The sequence below is a fragment of the Arachis duranensis genome, chromosome 6, assembly GCF_000817695.3.
Source record: "Arachis duranensis cultivar V14167 chromosome 6, aradu.V14167.gnm2.J7QH, whole genome shotgun sequence".
Lineage (NCBI taxonomy): Eukaryota > Viridiplantae > Streptophyta > Magnoliopsida > Fabales > Fabaceae > Arachis > Arachis duranensis.
The window spans coordinates 791,271-808,190 of NC_029777.3; the positions used below are offsets into that span (position 1 = coordinate 791,271).

Genomic DNA, 16,920 nt, shown 5'->3' on the forward strand with positions numbered 1-16,920 from the left:
TGTGTTGAAGTGTGCACTTGAATGGTCTTTATATCTGTTGGTAGATGCATCAGCGTTGCATGGATGTATGCTAGAGACTTGATACTATAGTGAAGCATGGCTACATTTGGAAGATACAAGATCACTTTCATTCTATGACCATGAAAAATAATTGTCATACAATTCTTTACTTCTCCATTTGTTTGATTGTTTGCTCTGTTCCTTACCTAAAATAATAATACTTTCATTTGTTTGTATTAGTTGACATAATCATTTTACGTGTATAATTCATGTTGCTTTTAGCAAGAAAACAAAGAAGAAAATGCTAGGCACAGTGAAATCCTCCGTTTGATTCACTATGATGAGTATCTTTGTGATGTCTTTTATGTCTTCTGTTGTGATATATTTTTAGTCTGGTTTACCTTCTAATGACTCTACTTAAATGAGATACAATTCTCAATAACATACTGTGAGGTTTCATTTATTTCTTTGTATTTGAATGGGGTGAATGTCGTAATTGGCACGCGTGGAAATCTTTAAGTTCTAATTGGTCTTTGTTTTAATCTTCTAGTTTTATTTTTCATGTTTTATGACAAAATTGTTTTTACAAAATTCTAAAATTAGAGAACACTTCAAATGTAAATAGATACCAACCATGCCTAATAACCTTTTTGGAATGAACTTCAGGTTGGGTGTGAGATATCATTGCTTTTGTCCTTAATGGATTTGCATTTTGCTTTTTGTCCGGTTGGTTTTTACTTTTTAATAAACCTTTTTTTCTGCATGTTCGTGCCTCCCTTTTGTCGTCTTTGTTTGTCTGGTGTCATTTTTTGCGGTGAAAAAGGTTATGGACTTAAGGTTGGTTTGATGTTATATATAATAAGGCAATGCAAGCAATGATGGAGAATCTATGTACAAAATGATATTCAATTCGAAAGGTACTTAACTGTAATACAAATGTCCATGTTGATTGTAGACTAGTATCCAGTTCTCCGATGGTCTGAACTATTTCAAAGATGGGGATACTCGAACCCGCAACCTCTAAGTGAGTATGTGGAAATTATATCATTTGAACTATAATTCGTTGGCATAAATCATAATAAATTACTAAACAAATATATGGTCAAATAAATATTAATCATTGAATTCTAACTGCACCTGGTCTTCTTTTGAGTTTAGTTTTATTTTAGTTTTTGAGATTGACTGGTACCGATTTAGTCTCTGAGATCCTAATTTCTCTAAATTTAGTTTTCAAATTTAAAAAAGTGCACCATGTTAGTCTTAAACAAATTTTCCATCACCGAAATTTAACGCCGTGAGTGGCGTGGCTTAGTTCTTGCCACGCTGGAGATAATAACGCCTAGATGACATGGAAAAAAAATGAGATTGAACCAATTTGATCTTTTCTCCCCCTTTCATAAACTAAACCAAATAATGTTATTTTCATTTTTCTTTTTCTCCATCTTCTTCTTTTCTGTGCATAGTTGCAGATCGAAAATCATGATTGCAGCTTGAGTTCTATGCATTCAACCACCAAGACTCCTACCCATAGCAAATCTTTGCGGGTACCAGAGGGGTATGATTGTGGCTGTTGCCATGTCCTCCGTTGATCAACAAATTTAAATTCTAACAAGTCATTCTTTGGATATCTCAACTATAACGTGAAGAATTCTGTTCAATGATTGCATCTTTGTTAATGAATTTTGTTTGGAATATAAAAAATTATTTGTTTCAGACCACTAGCAAGAGGTGGTATCGATTATTTGTATGGACTGAGAATGGACAAGAAGAAGTGGTTGATAATGGACAACTAGAGGTGTGTGCCCTGTGCGGATTAATTGCCACTCGTCACTAACCACTATGAGCAGAGTTACAAATCCTTGCAGTTGTATTCAACCTCCACGCACACTTATACACACTTTCTGAAAATTAATATTCAGTTTTAAATTCTTTTTCCTCCAACAACCACTACTTACTTTCAGCTATGGAAGAGAGAAATTTTTTGTTTTAAAGTTCAAAGGAGAAGGAGAAGGGGAAGAGTGATCAAATTGGTGGAAAAGTGATGCTATATTACTTTAAAATCCTCAAATGACATCGTTTCAACTTTTTTTTAGCGCCTAAATATATAGGGCGTTTTTTCCTCTCCAGCATGGCAAGGACTAAGCCACGTCACTCACGACGTTGAGCTTTGGTGACAGAAAATAACTTGGGACTAACGTGGTGTATTTTTTGAATTTGGAAGATTAAATTAGAGCAATTAAAATTTTAAGGACTAACTCAATGTAACTCGCCAATTTTAGGAACTAAAACAAGGCTCAACTCTTCTATTTTTCTACTATTAAAGGTAATTCATAATTAAAATTAGCAACCATTTTGTAACAAGATTATCTCTTGATAAAGAATTGATGTGGCTTGAACTAAAAGTACCATGTCATAAAGGTAATGTTTGATAGAGAGACAGAGATAGAAATACTGAAATTGAGAAACAGAGACTAAGAGATAGAGATAAAAATAAATCTCAGTATTTTGTTTGGTGCAAAATAGGAGACCGAAATTGAAATAAGAATGAAACTCTAATTTAATTTGCACAAAGGGTAAAATTAGAATTAATTAATTGAAATAAGAGTATTTTAGGTATAAAATGTTATTAAAGTTTCAGTCTTTATCTCTAAAAATTTTAGTCCCCTGTGTTCCTACTTTTTAGAGGTACTAAAATACTGAAATTTTGAAAATAGAAATAGAAATTTTAGTACATAATATTAAGTCTGAGTCTCTCAATCTTTGTCTCAATACCTCAAAACAAATGCTAGCAAAGTAAAAAAAATGTTAAAATTGTGCTCATAAAATATTAGGTAGTGTTTGCTTTTAAAAGGCGAACCATAAATAATAAAAAAAAACTATAGGCAACCAAAAATAATAAAAAAGAAAGTATAAACAACCAAGTAGAGTGCAACTAACTCTAGCCAACCAGTAAAAATCTGATTTTAAAATTCAAAAAACCACAAAACTCTTCTATTGACCTTCATTGTCTCCTCCAATGTCTCCATTATCTCTCCTAACAACAACGACTTCATTCTCACCTTCGATGACAACTACGGAAAAGTAGATTTTCTCAATTTTTTTTTATTGTTTAATAAAGTAAAATTTTTTACCATTCAATATCTTTTTTTACATATATTTTTTTTATCCTACTTAAAGAAATAGTTAAAAAAAAATGGTGAGAATTCATTTTTCACCCATGGCATCTCCCTTCTTTCCTCCGCCGACGCGATTCCTTCCGACGTTGATGCTGCCGCCTTCCACACCTACGGCGTTTCCCTTATCTCCTCCAGCGACGACAACACCATTCCCTCCTCTTTCGACGATGACGCCTTCTAACCCTTTGGCATGTCACATCCCTCTTCCAAATTCTATGAAACTAAAATTATTAGAATATTAATATTTTTTAAGTATCTGAAAATTTTCCTATTTATTATATTGAACCTTTTTTATGACCGACTCTGAACATTAATTCTTAATTTTTTTGACAAGTTAAGCACAACCATTTAGTTACTATAGCAAAACTTTTTTTTATTTTTTATGTTTTATCACTCCAACGAAACACTGTCTTACTATCAGCGAATTTAAGGGCCTTGTTTTCCGGAAGGACATTGATTCTTTTTTGTTGGTTTGCTAGTTAGTACTATTTGGTCATGGACCCACTTTCCTATTTGAAGGTGTTTAGATTCTACAAGGCCCAACTGTGTACATTGGTCTGAGATATATAACTATTGAGTGAAACTTGGACCAGCTCTGTTTTATGCTGTTTCTAATTTGGACTTGGACCTCTCATTGTATATGAACCAGTACCTCGGCAAGTGTACATTGTGATTACTGATTAGTGAGTGTGCTCATGTTATCCATGAGGGACAGGGACCCTTCATTACAATAATTCCTCCATTGATATAACCTATCTCTTTTTAGATAGCGTTTGTTGTAAGGTATTTGAATAAAAATTGAGAGACTAAAAAATTGAGAAACTGATTCAGTATCATATTTGTTGATTCAAATATTATTACTAAAATTTTAATCTCTATTTTTAAAATTTTAGAATCTCAAAAAAATAGAGATAAAAAACTAAAATTTTTGGAAACGAAAATTAAAATTTTAATAACATTTTATACCTAAAATATCTCTATTTCAATTAATTAATTCTAATTTTATTCTTTATGTAAATTAAATTAGAGTTTCATTCTTATTTCAATCTCTATTTTCTATTTTACACTAAATACAATACTAAAATTTATTTTAATCTTTACTTCTCAGTGTCTATCTCTATTTCAAATGCTACCTTAGTCTCTATCTCCTTTCATTAATATGGTACTGCACTACAGCTAAATACTAATGTTTTTACTTATATATGTGTGCATAGAGATCATTATCTTTAAGTGTATGTATTAATTTCCGGTTTCATAGGACCAGAAAAGTGAATCATCGAGGGCCATGCACACCTCAAAAACAGCATGTCCCCAACTTATACAACTAATAAATGTACTTTTTAAAAAAAATAAAATAAAAATCACCAAAGTAATGTATAAACTATTACAACATTTAATTATGGAGAAATTCTTTGATGTTCCAAGAATAAGTCAGTATTCTTACTCTGATGAATTAATTATTTTTCACATTAGTATTATAGATTTTTTTAAAAATTTAAATTTAAAAAATATTAATAAAATAGAAACTAACATTAAATAGGCAAAATAAATGATACAGAACAAAAACATTCATTTTCTTTGGAAAAACACAAACAAAAAAAATAATTGTGTTGTTGATAAAAGACTATGATATAATATAACGAATTCTCAATTATTTGGCTATATTCACAAAGTATCTGCAAAATTTAACTGGAAAACAAAAATTTGAATGTATAATTGTGAGCTACTAAAATTAAAGGGTGCTAAGAAAATGAAAGAAATCAAGTACATTACATATCCCGCACGAGACGCAAAGGAGAAGGAGCATGAGGCATAGATACGAAAATCAAATCCAGAGAGCCTAGATATAATTAATAAATGCATGCAATGATAAGAACAAAGATATCTACAGAATATTTTGAAGCTAACGGCTACTTAGCTTACTTACCTAAGTCTCTTGTTCTATTTAAAGCTTAGCAATAACATCTCGTGACACACACCAAGCTCCATTATCAGCTCCCTCCCTCACTCAAGGATCCTCGTGATGAAGAGCTCTCTTATTTCACGAGCTTCATATTCCTCACTTACAACAACGCTTCTTCATTCTCCTCCTTCAAATACCCCTTCATGCACCCCACCACAACACAATCAAAATCAAAAACAAAAACATTCTCGTACTAATGGAATCCAAAATTCAACCATTTTTCCTCACTTTTTTCCTATTCATCATTCTTACCCATGCAGAAGAAACTCTTGGAACTTATATAGTTCAACTACACCCTCATGGCAAAACCAGCACCCTCTTCACCTCCAAACAAAACTGGCACCTCTCTTTCATTCAACAAACCATCTCTTCCAACCAAGACCCCTCCTCGCGCCTCCTCTACTCCTACCACTCCGCCATGGACGGTTTTGCGGCTACTCTAACCCACTCCGAGTTCAAATACTTGCAAAACTTGCCTGATGTTCTATCCATTAAACCGGACAGGTTGCTTCAGCTTCAAACCACCTACTCTTACAAATTCTTGGGGCTCAACCCTGCTAGAGAAAACGGTTGGTATCAATCCGGATTTGGCCGCGGAACCATAATCGGAGTTCTAGACACCGGAGTGTGGCCGGAGAGTCCTAGTTTCAACGATCAAGGGATGCCGCCGGTTCCGAAGAAGTGGAAAGGTATATGCCAACAAGGACAAGCCTTTAACTTTTCTAATTGTAACAGAAAACTCATTGGTGCGAGGTACTTCACAAAAGGTCACCTTGCGGTTTCGCCTTCGAGGATTCCGGAGTATCTCTCTCCCAGGGATTCCTCTGGCCACGGCACGCATACCTCGTCCACGGCGGGTGGCGCTCCGGTCACCATGGCAAACGTGTTCGGGTATGCGGCCGGCGTGGCCAGAGGAATGGCACCGGGTGCTCACATTGCAGTTTACAAAGTCTGCTGGTTCAATGGCTGCTACAATTCCGATATCATGGCGGCCATGGATGTTGCGATTCGCGACGGCGTGGACGTCCTCTCTTTGTCAATAGGCGGCTTTCCGGTGCCTCTTTTCGACGATAGCATCGCCATTGGAAGCTTCAGAGCAATGGAGCATGGAATTTCGGTCATTTGTGCAGCAGGGAATAATGGACCTACAGCAATGTCTGTTGCCAATGAAGCTCCATGGATTGCCACGATCGGCGCAAGTACAGTGGATAGAAAATTTCCGGCTATCGTCCGCTTGGCGAACGGAAAGATTCTCTATGGAGAATCAATGTATCCGTTCGACAGGAGAACGCGAACCGGAGAAGAACTCGAGGTAGTTTATTTGTCTAATGAAGACACAGAGTCTCAGTTTTGCCTCAGAGGCTCTCTTCCAAGGGAGAAGGTGAAAGGAAAAATGGTGGTTTGTGACAGAGGTGTTAATGGCAGATCAGAGAAGGGACAGGTTGTGAAGGAAGCTGGTGGTGCTGCTATGATTCTTGCGAATACAGAGTTGAATTTGGAGGAAGATTCCGTGGATGTTCATGTTCTGCCTGCAACTCTGATAGGATTTGATGAATCAGTTATCCTCAAGAATTATATAAACTCCACTGCAAGGCCTCTGGCTCGAATCGAATTCGGAGGAACTGTGATTGGAAGGACTAGAGCTCCACAGGTGGCAAGGTTCTCGGCCCGTGGGCCGAGTTATTCCAATCCTTCGATCCTTAAACCGGACGTTATAGCTCCGGGAGTTAACATAATTGCGGCCTGGCCTCAGAACCTCGGTCCGACCGGGCTCCCGGAAGATTCTAGGAGAGTGAACTTCTCTGTTATGTCTGGTACTTCAATGTCTTGTCCTCATGTTAGTGGAATAGCGGCGTTAATCCGCTCGGCTCACCCTGCATGGTCTCCTGCGGCCGTCAAGTCAGCTATCATGACGACCGCAGAGATAACAGACCATGCAGGGAGAGCTATACTGGACGAGGACAAGCAGGCTAGCGTTTTCGCTACCGGCTCCGGGCATGTGAATCCTCAGAGAGCCTTGAATCCGGGGCTGGTATATGATATTCGGCCGGAGGATTACGTGGCACACCTTTGCAGCCTTGGATACACAATGTCAGAGGTGTTTAGCATAACTCATAGGAATGTGAGCTGCCATGAGATGTTGAAGGTGAATAGAGGGTTCAGCCTTAACTATCCTTCTTTCTCTGTGAGTTTTAAGGGTGGGATGAGCAGGAAGATGTTTAGCAGAAGAGTTACAAATGTTGGGAGTCCTAATTCCATTTACTCGGTGGAGGTTATGGCACCAGAAGGAGTGAAAGTGATAGTGAAACCAAAGAAGCTTTTCTTCAAGAGAAGAAATCAAAGCTTGAGTTATAGGGTTTGGTTTTTGTCAAGAAAAAGGGTTAAGAAAGGTAATGGGATGGATTTTGCACAAGGGCATTTGACTTGGTTGCACTCTCAGAAAGGTTCTTACAGGGTTAGAAGCCCAATTGCAGTGACTTGGAAGTCTTAGTAGTAGTAGTAGACTACAACTTAGCCATTGTTTGTTTTTGAGCTTTTTTTTATTATTATTATTTTTATTTTTTAAACTATCATTATTGCTTCAATAGCTTCATGTCTTGAAGAGTTTGTACTGAACTCTGTTATGAGTTATAAATGATGAATAATTGGTGAAGCCAAGTTCTATACTTCTATTTAAAAACTCTAATATTTGTTTTCCTTCCTTTATACTTTATATAAGACTCTAATTTTCATTTATCTTCTCCTTATTCAAGTATAAGGTTGGATTCATTAAAAGAATCTAATTTTAAGGCTCAATTTTATAGATATGAAAGGTTTGAGTGTGCTATTTCCAGATGTGGAGTTATGGTATACAAGACAAAAATGTGAGACAGATTTTTTTGAGCCAAAGGTAGAACAACTTGGACTATGCAAGTTTTTTGAAAATGAAATTTTGCTTCACAAATCGCATTGTTCGATTTGCAGCTGATGAAATTTAAAATCTGAAACACGCAACTGGACCCTCCGTTTTGCTTGTTCTGGCTAAATTTGTTGAACAAAACGCAATTCGGACCGTCCGTTTTTAAGAACACAACTCGTAGGATCCGAGTTCTGGTTCTTCTGATCGCACAACAAAATGAAGCATCTCTCCTTCTTATATGCGAGTCTAACACCTCTTTTCTTTTCATATTCAAATTAAAAAGTATAATTTTAACAGTAAAGAGTTTGTTATTTTCACTTTTCTTAAGGCCTTTGAAAAATTAGGAAGAGTTAAAGTAGCTGTCAAAATTTTGAAATTTCTTCATTATTAGTCTTGAATATAACTGATTTTACTTATATCATTGATTCATTGTACATATTACAAAAGAGTTAGTGATAATTTATCATTCTATTGTTGTAGATAGATGACATGATGATTGGTCCAACAAAAAATATATCCGAGATTTGAAGACTCAATATTAGGCTAAAAAATTTGATACAAAAGACTTGAAATTTGTAAACAAGATTTCATAGAAATAAATTCACCAAGACAAAAAATGATAGGTAGATTCGACTATCTAAAAAGAATAATTTGAGGAAGTTCTTGTGGCGCTTATATAAGCAAGAGAGTTAGTCCCTTCCAATCAATTTTAAGTTATCCTTGAATATGAACCCTGGTAATGAAACAAAGAGGATAGAAGTATTTCAAGTATCGTTTTGATTAGTAGCAAAAACCTTATATATGCCATGATCGGACTCTGCAATGATTTTGGCAAAGAAAATCCACTATAAATTATATGGAGAGAGAGACTCCTAATTTGATTTATATAATTTTTACACACATGTACAAGTGTGTTGTAATTTTTTGTTGTATTTAAATACTTGTAATTTTTTTGTATTAGTCATATTGATGCATTGAGAGTACAAAATATTTTATATAATTATATAATTATATTTATTATTTTGTATGACCATATGAACCGTCAAGATAAAAATAATTATTTTTATTAATGTAATATTACATAATTAAATATACGTATAAAACTATTTTAAATTAATAATTTATTAAATTAAATTCTTTCCATCATTGTCAAAGATAAATTAATAATGTTCAATTTTATTCTTTTTCATCTTCAAAATTTAGTTACTTATTTTATTTTATTCACTGTGATACCCAACAGTTGAGACAAAAAAATAGATTTCTTCTAATTTGGTTTTGTATAGTTTTTACACATACATAAAAATTTGTTTTTTTTGTATTTTAGTGTTTGTAGTTTTTCCTCTTAGTCCTATTATTTTTATTATTGTAAAAAAAATTATAGCATTCAATTATATCCTTTAATTTTAATTGTATTATTGTATTCCATTCACTTTGATGACTAACACTAAAATATTGGTTAAAAAATACAAAAAAATAAAAAATAAAAACCATAAAAAAAATTTTAGTAAACAAGATCAGTTACAATGATTGTCATAAATAAATTTTGTCAAAAAATTCAGATGTCCATTTTTTTTTTAAAACAATCAGGTCATTCAATATACATACTCTTATGAGCTTAAAAAAAATGATTGTAGTTTTTTTTTCACTTCTTAAAAAGTTTTTGTTCGTTAGCACTCCTTTTTTTTTGTCAGTGTCCACAAAGGCCTCAAAGACAGTTGACTGGACCTGCCAGTAGACTTAAATTTTAACTCAGTTACCCACCCCAGAACTGTGAAAGTTTAGAAGAGAGCCTCCAGACCTAATGCGAGAAGAAGAGAATTCCGTAAAGTCCCTTGTTGTTGTTGTTAGTTCCGGTTCCATAGCCACCTCAGTTATAAAGCACCTCCTCTATATTATTTGCCACATGCATGTGGAGGAGCTTTTTTTTTGTTTTTTGCTTTTCATTTCCCATGATATTCTTTAATCTAATATATCAAAGACTAATTTGTTACAGATTAAAACAAGTAAAAGAGCTTTTTTTTGTTATCCATAGTATTCCCTAGCACGACAGGCCAAGGATTAATCTATCACAAATTTGAGCTTCGCCTAAAGATCTGCCGTTGGCCAATAAATTACTGCATACGCAAAGCGGGATAATGGATTTATTTGGGATCCATCTCAATTTAAGAATTGGGATCCATCTTAATATTTTTCGTCTCAATTACTATTATGATGTGTGTGATTTTATTAGCCCTCAAGGCTAAGAGTTCAGACAAAAAAGAACCAGGCTATATAATCCTTAACCACAGGCTTGTGTTTGAAGTTTGTAATGGATCCCTCAATTACTATTAAGTATCTTAATTGGAGGAAAAAAAGTTGTAACCCACAGCCTGCAAATTAAGGGCTATAGACCTGTTGTGTATCCAAATAAAAAAGGTCAGCAGTGAAGATTTTCAATGGCTTAAAACAAAAAGGTTTTAATTTAGGGTCTCTTTTTAATTTCTTTTAAACTTTGCCATTAAAAATTGATTTTGATGAGTCTGTGAAAGTGATTATGTAGGAGACAAAATATTTTTGTTTCATAACAAACAGAAAAAGATAGAACAGAAAAGAATAAAGTACACAATATATATCTTGATTCAGCCACCTTATGTAATATGACCTAAATCCAATCTTCATTACAATTATAGTAGAATTTTTACTATCATTTCAAAGATTTACATTCACCAATTTTTTAGGATTCTTTCTAATCCTATCGGGGACAAACCAAAATTCTAACCAAGTTTGATTTGGCTAGGTTCACTCTCAAGACTCTCAACACTAAGAACTCACCTAACTTAGCAAGGGATATCTCTCATGTACAACAAAATAAAACAGAAACAGATTGCAAACGAGATTGACATAATTTTTTACTTTTCTCCAAGCTAAGTCTCTTTGTCTTTTCTCTCAATGACTTTTTCTATGACCTCATATTTTTACCTTTTTTCCATTGAATGAAAACAAAGAAATATATACTGAAGAATTAGAATATTCAATAAAAAACTATGAAAAAGAATAATTAAATAGCTTGAAAGTTATAAGAATAACCTGTTTTAGAACTTTCTAATGTTGTCTTCTATCTTAGTGGAATGCTCCCTTTAATGTAAATGCATTATTTCCAAAACTTCAGACTTTAATGGTGAGGGTGCTGAATAGGTTCAGATTTGTGGGTTCTCTCTCCTTGTTTCAATCTTTGACTGATTACTCCTGTATGGGGTAATGTTACCAAAGTTTGAACAAACTGTTGACAAGAGTCAATGCCTTGAGTATTGGACCTGTTAAATTCTTCCTCTTCTTTCAAGAAATCAGATCAAATAATCAAGGATTTAGAACAGAGTAATGTGGCGCAGAGACAAGATGGGCAGCAGCAGTGACTTGGTCTTTAATTTTTTAAAGGATTTGTCAAATCAACACCCTTAATCTTGTGCTTTAGCTCCAAGTTTCATTTCTAATCATTGGATGTAAATAAAAGAAAGAAACCTCTATTTTTTCTTCTTACTCAAATGATGCATGCAGAAAAAATGTAGCTTTGTCAAGCCATTTGACTTGCATAAGAGTATAAACAATCTACCTTTTTTTTCTGAAATAGATCAGTCCTTTGATTTGATTCAAAGCTCCATTAATTTGACATAGCTTTCAATCTTTTGTTTTTTTTTCTCCTTCCTCTTTTGGTACTTAATAAAAAAGGAAACTACTTTTTTCAATTTGCTTTACCTAAAATTATAAAGATTGGCAATAGCAATATTTTCTTTTCTTAATTCCAACGGACTGAGCTTGGCTTGATGATGCATGTTTGCATTGTTAATCCACTTGCTGGTTTATTGCCCAAGTAGCAACACAATGAGTTGTTGGTTCTACTTGTTTGGATTGTACAATCAAATTTGGATATGCATGACTAATATATGCATCAAACAACATTAGGCTTTTAAACTCAACCAAATATATAGTTATCATCACCAAAAATATGATTATTATTTACTAAACTCAACAATCTCCCTTTAATAACAAATATAATATATATAAAGTAATTAATTAAAAAATTTGAAATAGAAACGGATTAGAGATTTCTCTTTGATGATATCATTCCAAATGTTAATATGCTTTCTCTTTCTTTTAAAAGGATACTCCCCTTTAATGTAAACTCTTCACATTTTTGGTGCAGTACAAAATAAAACAAATGATACAAGCATATATTGCAGATTACTAGACATATTTCACAATCTTCAGTATCACTAATATGGGCACTTAAGATTATAAGCACATAAGTCAGCAGCAATCAAACACATTGGACAATTTATTCTATTAGAATCAGCATAATCAATCTAACATATCATAGTACTATGGTACTACTCCCATAAAAGTCAGAGCATAAATCAGACCATTAAAAAATTAAAATATCATGGTACTACTCTCCTTTTTGTCATCAAGGAGGGAACAACGATATCAAATTGTCTTGCAAGAGATAGGTTAATAGCAAAAGATGATTTTATCTCCAAGAAAGTGTTAGAGAATTAATTCATCACAAAAGTATGAAAAGCAGTAGCAAAAACATAAATCATAAATTCAGAGATATCAAAAATACAAATTAAAATCTATAGTAGAAGACATTCCTAGGCATCCAAGCCTTTATCCTCTGAGTCTAAAGGCTCCTCATGATTCGACTGTGATGTTTTGTCGTCATTCAAATTGTCCACGTACTTCAAAAGTACAACCACTCTATCCCTTGACTTGCGCAATGCATTTTCATTGCGAACAATAAACTTTCTCCCTTGTTGGCTCGAGGAGATGAGGTAGTTAGATAGATTTAAAAATTCCTGCAGTGCATCCTTGACAACACCGTTTAGAAGATACCTGTGGCCTGAGGAGGCAGATGTTCCAGTTGTAGATCTAGGAAAATATCTTCAAACTTTTCATCATCATCAAGATCCATCCCTTTCGAACAGATTGGTACTTTCTTTTGTTGCTTAACTGCTTCACCCTTTTTTAGATAAGAATTTCTGTTTTCATAGGACTCGTGGGGTTAGGTCAACATCAAAATGTTCAAAGAAGCAAGTTAAGAACATGCCACATGGAAGTGACAGATTCTTATCACTCTTAATGCAATCATACATATGCCTCATCATCAAATATGCAAATAAAATTTCAATTTTTATTAAAATGGCATACAAAGCTAATGTATCACAAAATGAAACTATTTGATATGAATCACTTTAAGGGAGGATTATGTGGTTTATAATTCTGTGGAGTTGAGCACAGATAGGATTTAGAACTTTGTGGGTAGGAGTAAGACCATCAATAAGAGAAATGTTTACACATACAAAGACTAAGGCATCTTGGTACGAAAGACCTAAGTCTTCCTCCAATTTTTCAGATGTATAAGCATTCACACTAACATCAGTGTAACCTAGGGCTTTACTAATTATTTCTTGGTACAAATTTATTTTATAGCCTTTAACATAAGAATGAATATTCTTATTATGGTAGGTCATGTTAGCATAGAAATCATGAACGAGGTCAGGATAAACTGGTTTTTGAATAATGAAAAGGTGGTTTCAGTCTAGAAATTTAATATTTTCCACAAAATCAAATCCTTTTGCAGCTAAAGAAGAGAGATCAATAAGATATGTAGAATACAAAAGACGTTTGACAACTACAGCTTTATAAAACTCAAAGTTCATTGCAAATGAAAAGTGAAGAGGGTTGAAATGTAAATGAGATAAGTTTGCAAAGTGAGATTTGAAAGCAAACGGGTCAATGATCAGAGGGTTTTTTGACTGAACGAAGAAGGATACGATGGTTACCTATTTGAGGGCAAGGAAGAGGTTTGTTGAGTGATTCACTTTGATTCCACTCGATGCCTTGATATGTTTGTTGAGTGATTTCAGGTTCATAAGGCAAGGAATGGATGGAAGAAGTGAAGAGAAAAGCATGCAAAGTGGAGAATTCATGGAGAAATGAGCATTTGGAGGATTCAAACCCACACGCACGCGTCATCCACGCGTATGCGTGAGAAGAACATTCATGGCCACGCGCACGCATCACCCACGCGTACGCGTGAGGATAGAATTTGCCAGCGACGCGCACACGTCGACCACGCGCATGTGTGACGCTGATCACGTGACCTCATTAAAGTGAATGCGCTGGGGTCGATTTCTGAGCTTTCTAGGTCCAAATCCAACTCATTGCTGAGGCTATTTGATGTAAAACTCAATATTGAACAAAGGGGGAGTAATTAGTTAGTGTAGGAAGCATGCCTTAGGTTAGTTCTAGAGAGAGAATCTCCCTCTTCTCTCTAAAAATTAGGGTTCTTAGTTTATTTTCATCTTAGATTTAGGGTTTAGTTCTTATTTTCATCTAGTTTCTTCTACCTTTCTTTGTTCTAGTGCCTTAATTTCTTTAGTTTATCTTGTTAATTTCTCATTTTGGTCATTTTTATGTTTATGAACTTTTGTCAATTTTAATTTCATTTAATTTTATTTGAGGTATTTCATGTTAATGTTGCTTTCTTTAGTTGTTATTGTTGATTTCTAGCATTGGATAGTTTAGATCTTATTATTCCTTGCAATTTAGATTGGTGATCTAGAGTTGTTAGTTAATATTATTTCCAATGACTCTAATCTCTTGCTAATTCAATTAGTAGGTTGATTAGGACTTCTATTTGACTTTCTCTCAATATGAAGATAATATTATACCCTCTTCCTATATTGGTGATGACGAAATAGGATTCGCTCTTATTAATTATTGTATTATGATTAATGACTATGATAAAAAGCCTAGATTCTCAATTCTTGCCATGAATGCCTCTCTTTATTACTTATTTTCCTTAATTGTTTTCTTTACTTTCATGTCATTTAATTTATTGCATTTTTATCAATCCAACCCGTGAAATTCATAACCAATAAGTGAGCACTCGATTGTAATTTCTAGGGAGAATGTCCCGAGACTAATACTCTCGGTTATTTTTATTGAGTTGGACTTGTGACAACCAAAATTAAACTCTGATTGAGGGGGCTCTTTTTCCAATCTATTCAATTGCTCTGTCTTCAGATCAGCTTCCAATCTTAAGAGCTTTTCTTTCAGCTCCTTTTGTCGTCGCACCTCCCTTCATAGTTTTCGTTCTACTTCCCGTTGTCCTTCAGCTTCTTGTTCGAGCTGCTCTAGTTGTCCATGATGGCCATGGATTAAACCTGGTATCTCCGTTGGATGGGAAGATTCTTCATCTTCCGGCGGATAGACCTCTAACTCGATCCGCCTTGGTTGGGGTTTCCTGAAGCTCCTTCTCTGTGGGGAATGTAAATTCTTTCCGGGGAGGAGGTATTGCAAGTGTGAGGTCATCATGATGGGGCTCCGGTTCTGATTCAGATGTCGTATGACCGTCTTCGTAGTGATCGTCTGCCATTATCAAGGGTTGAATTCCAGGTCCTCGGCAACGACATCAATGTTACGAGGGTTACCTGAAACGTTGATTTGGGCCTAAGCGTGAGGCCAGATTTTTTATGAGGCAATGTCCGACTTGTTCTTGCGTCGAGGTTCTGCCGTCCGAGTTCCTTGTAAGGAAGTGGGGATGGTACCTGTAAGAGACTCTGATGCTTAAGTTAACAAAGGTTTTAGGCATGTTTTAGTAGAATAGAATGTGTGTATACCTGAGAAGTGTCAGTATATTTATAGTAGAGTTAATAACTACCTTTGTTGAAATAGTTCTATCTTTATTGATGAATAACCGTTCCCTTAATCTTGGTAGTTTGTTAGAATTTATCTTTTAAGAAAGAAAGATAGTTGGAGAGATTCGAGAAAACAGTTACTTATTTTAGACAAGTAGAGCTGGACTCCCTGCATAGTGTCCGACCTCCTTAAAAAGATTGGGTATATGATGGAAGCCATCCCTTTGAGTTGAGCTTTTATCTTTATTGGGCCTGACTTTTAGGCTCTGAACTAAGGTATGAACAATTAATATTAAAGATATATAGAATATATAACTAAAGAAAAGTAGTATAACCTAAAAAGAGGTAGAAGGATTAAAAAAAGAAAAATATCAAAACAAAATTCAAAAAAGAAAGTAAGCTAAGGTTATAGCATCTCAAAAAAAATATATATTATACAGCAAATTAGAGAACTATCAATGCAAATGTATGTCTAAAAATTAAGAGTACATTATATATTATAAATAAATGAATTCCCCGTTATTACTTACAAATAAAATTGAACAGATAAAGTTTTTAAACACTTATACTTTATCTGTATTTTTAACCTGCTATAAAATATAAAAAACCGATATACAACGTATCATTAACAAAATAATAATAATGTTAATAAATAAATACACAAATAAAGCAGATCAATCAAATATAAATTTCGCAACAAAAATATGGTATATATAAAAGTTCATATGGAAAAGAAGATAAAGAATTAATGGAATATGATACCTGACACAATGGTCTGAAATATATCCAGGCTTCTTGATTTACATATAGTATGTAGTAACTAGGAAACTCAAGACCAAAGTTTTGATGAACCAAAACATAAATCTAATCATTTTTCTAAACGAATACTATTAGAGCCAGCCAGCCACATCACATGCACGTGCCACATGTGCAATTAGGAGCACCATGATCTCATTTTAGCATCTCTTTGCTGGCTCTAATATGGGGTTTAATTTTTTCTTTTTCTTTACATTATTTAAATGCTAACAACTTGGTTCTGATTTTCCTTGTCACAAAGTCTTTTGGAGGCAAGTATCCAAAGTTTTCCAACCTTCGCTCCATTCTTTCATCAAAGAATCAATAATGAGATGCAACAAGGGAAGAAAGAAAAAAGGATAAATTAATTTTCTGTGCTTCATTGAGATTTAAGTTATATATATATAT

General features: G+C 34.1%; 1 protein-coding gene across 1 annotated transcript; it reads left to right on the plus strand.

The window, feature by feature from the left end:
* Window positions 1-5,188: 5,188 nt before the first annotated feature.
* On the plus strand, window positions 5,189-7,726 carry LOC107491667 (subtilisin-like protease SBT1.2). Its single transcript, XM_016112549.3, has one exon. The coding sequence runs from the start codon at window positions 5,336-5,338 to the stop codon at window positions 7,628-7,630; it is 2,295 nt and encodes a 764-aa protein (XP_015968035.1). The 5' UTR covers window positions 5,189-5,335; the 3' UTR covers window positions 7,631-7,726.
* Window positions 7,727-16,920: the final 9,194 nt, after the last annotated feature.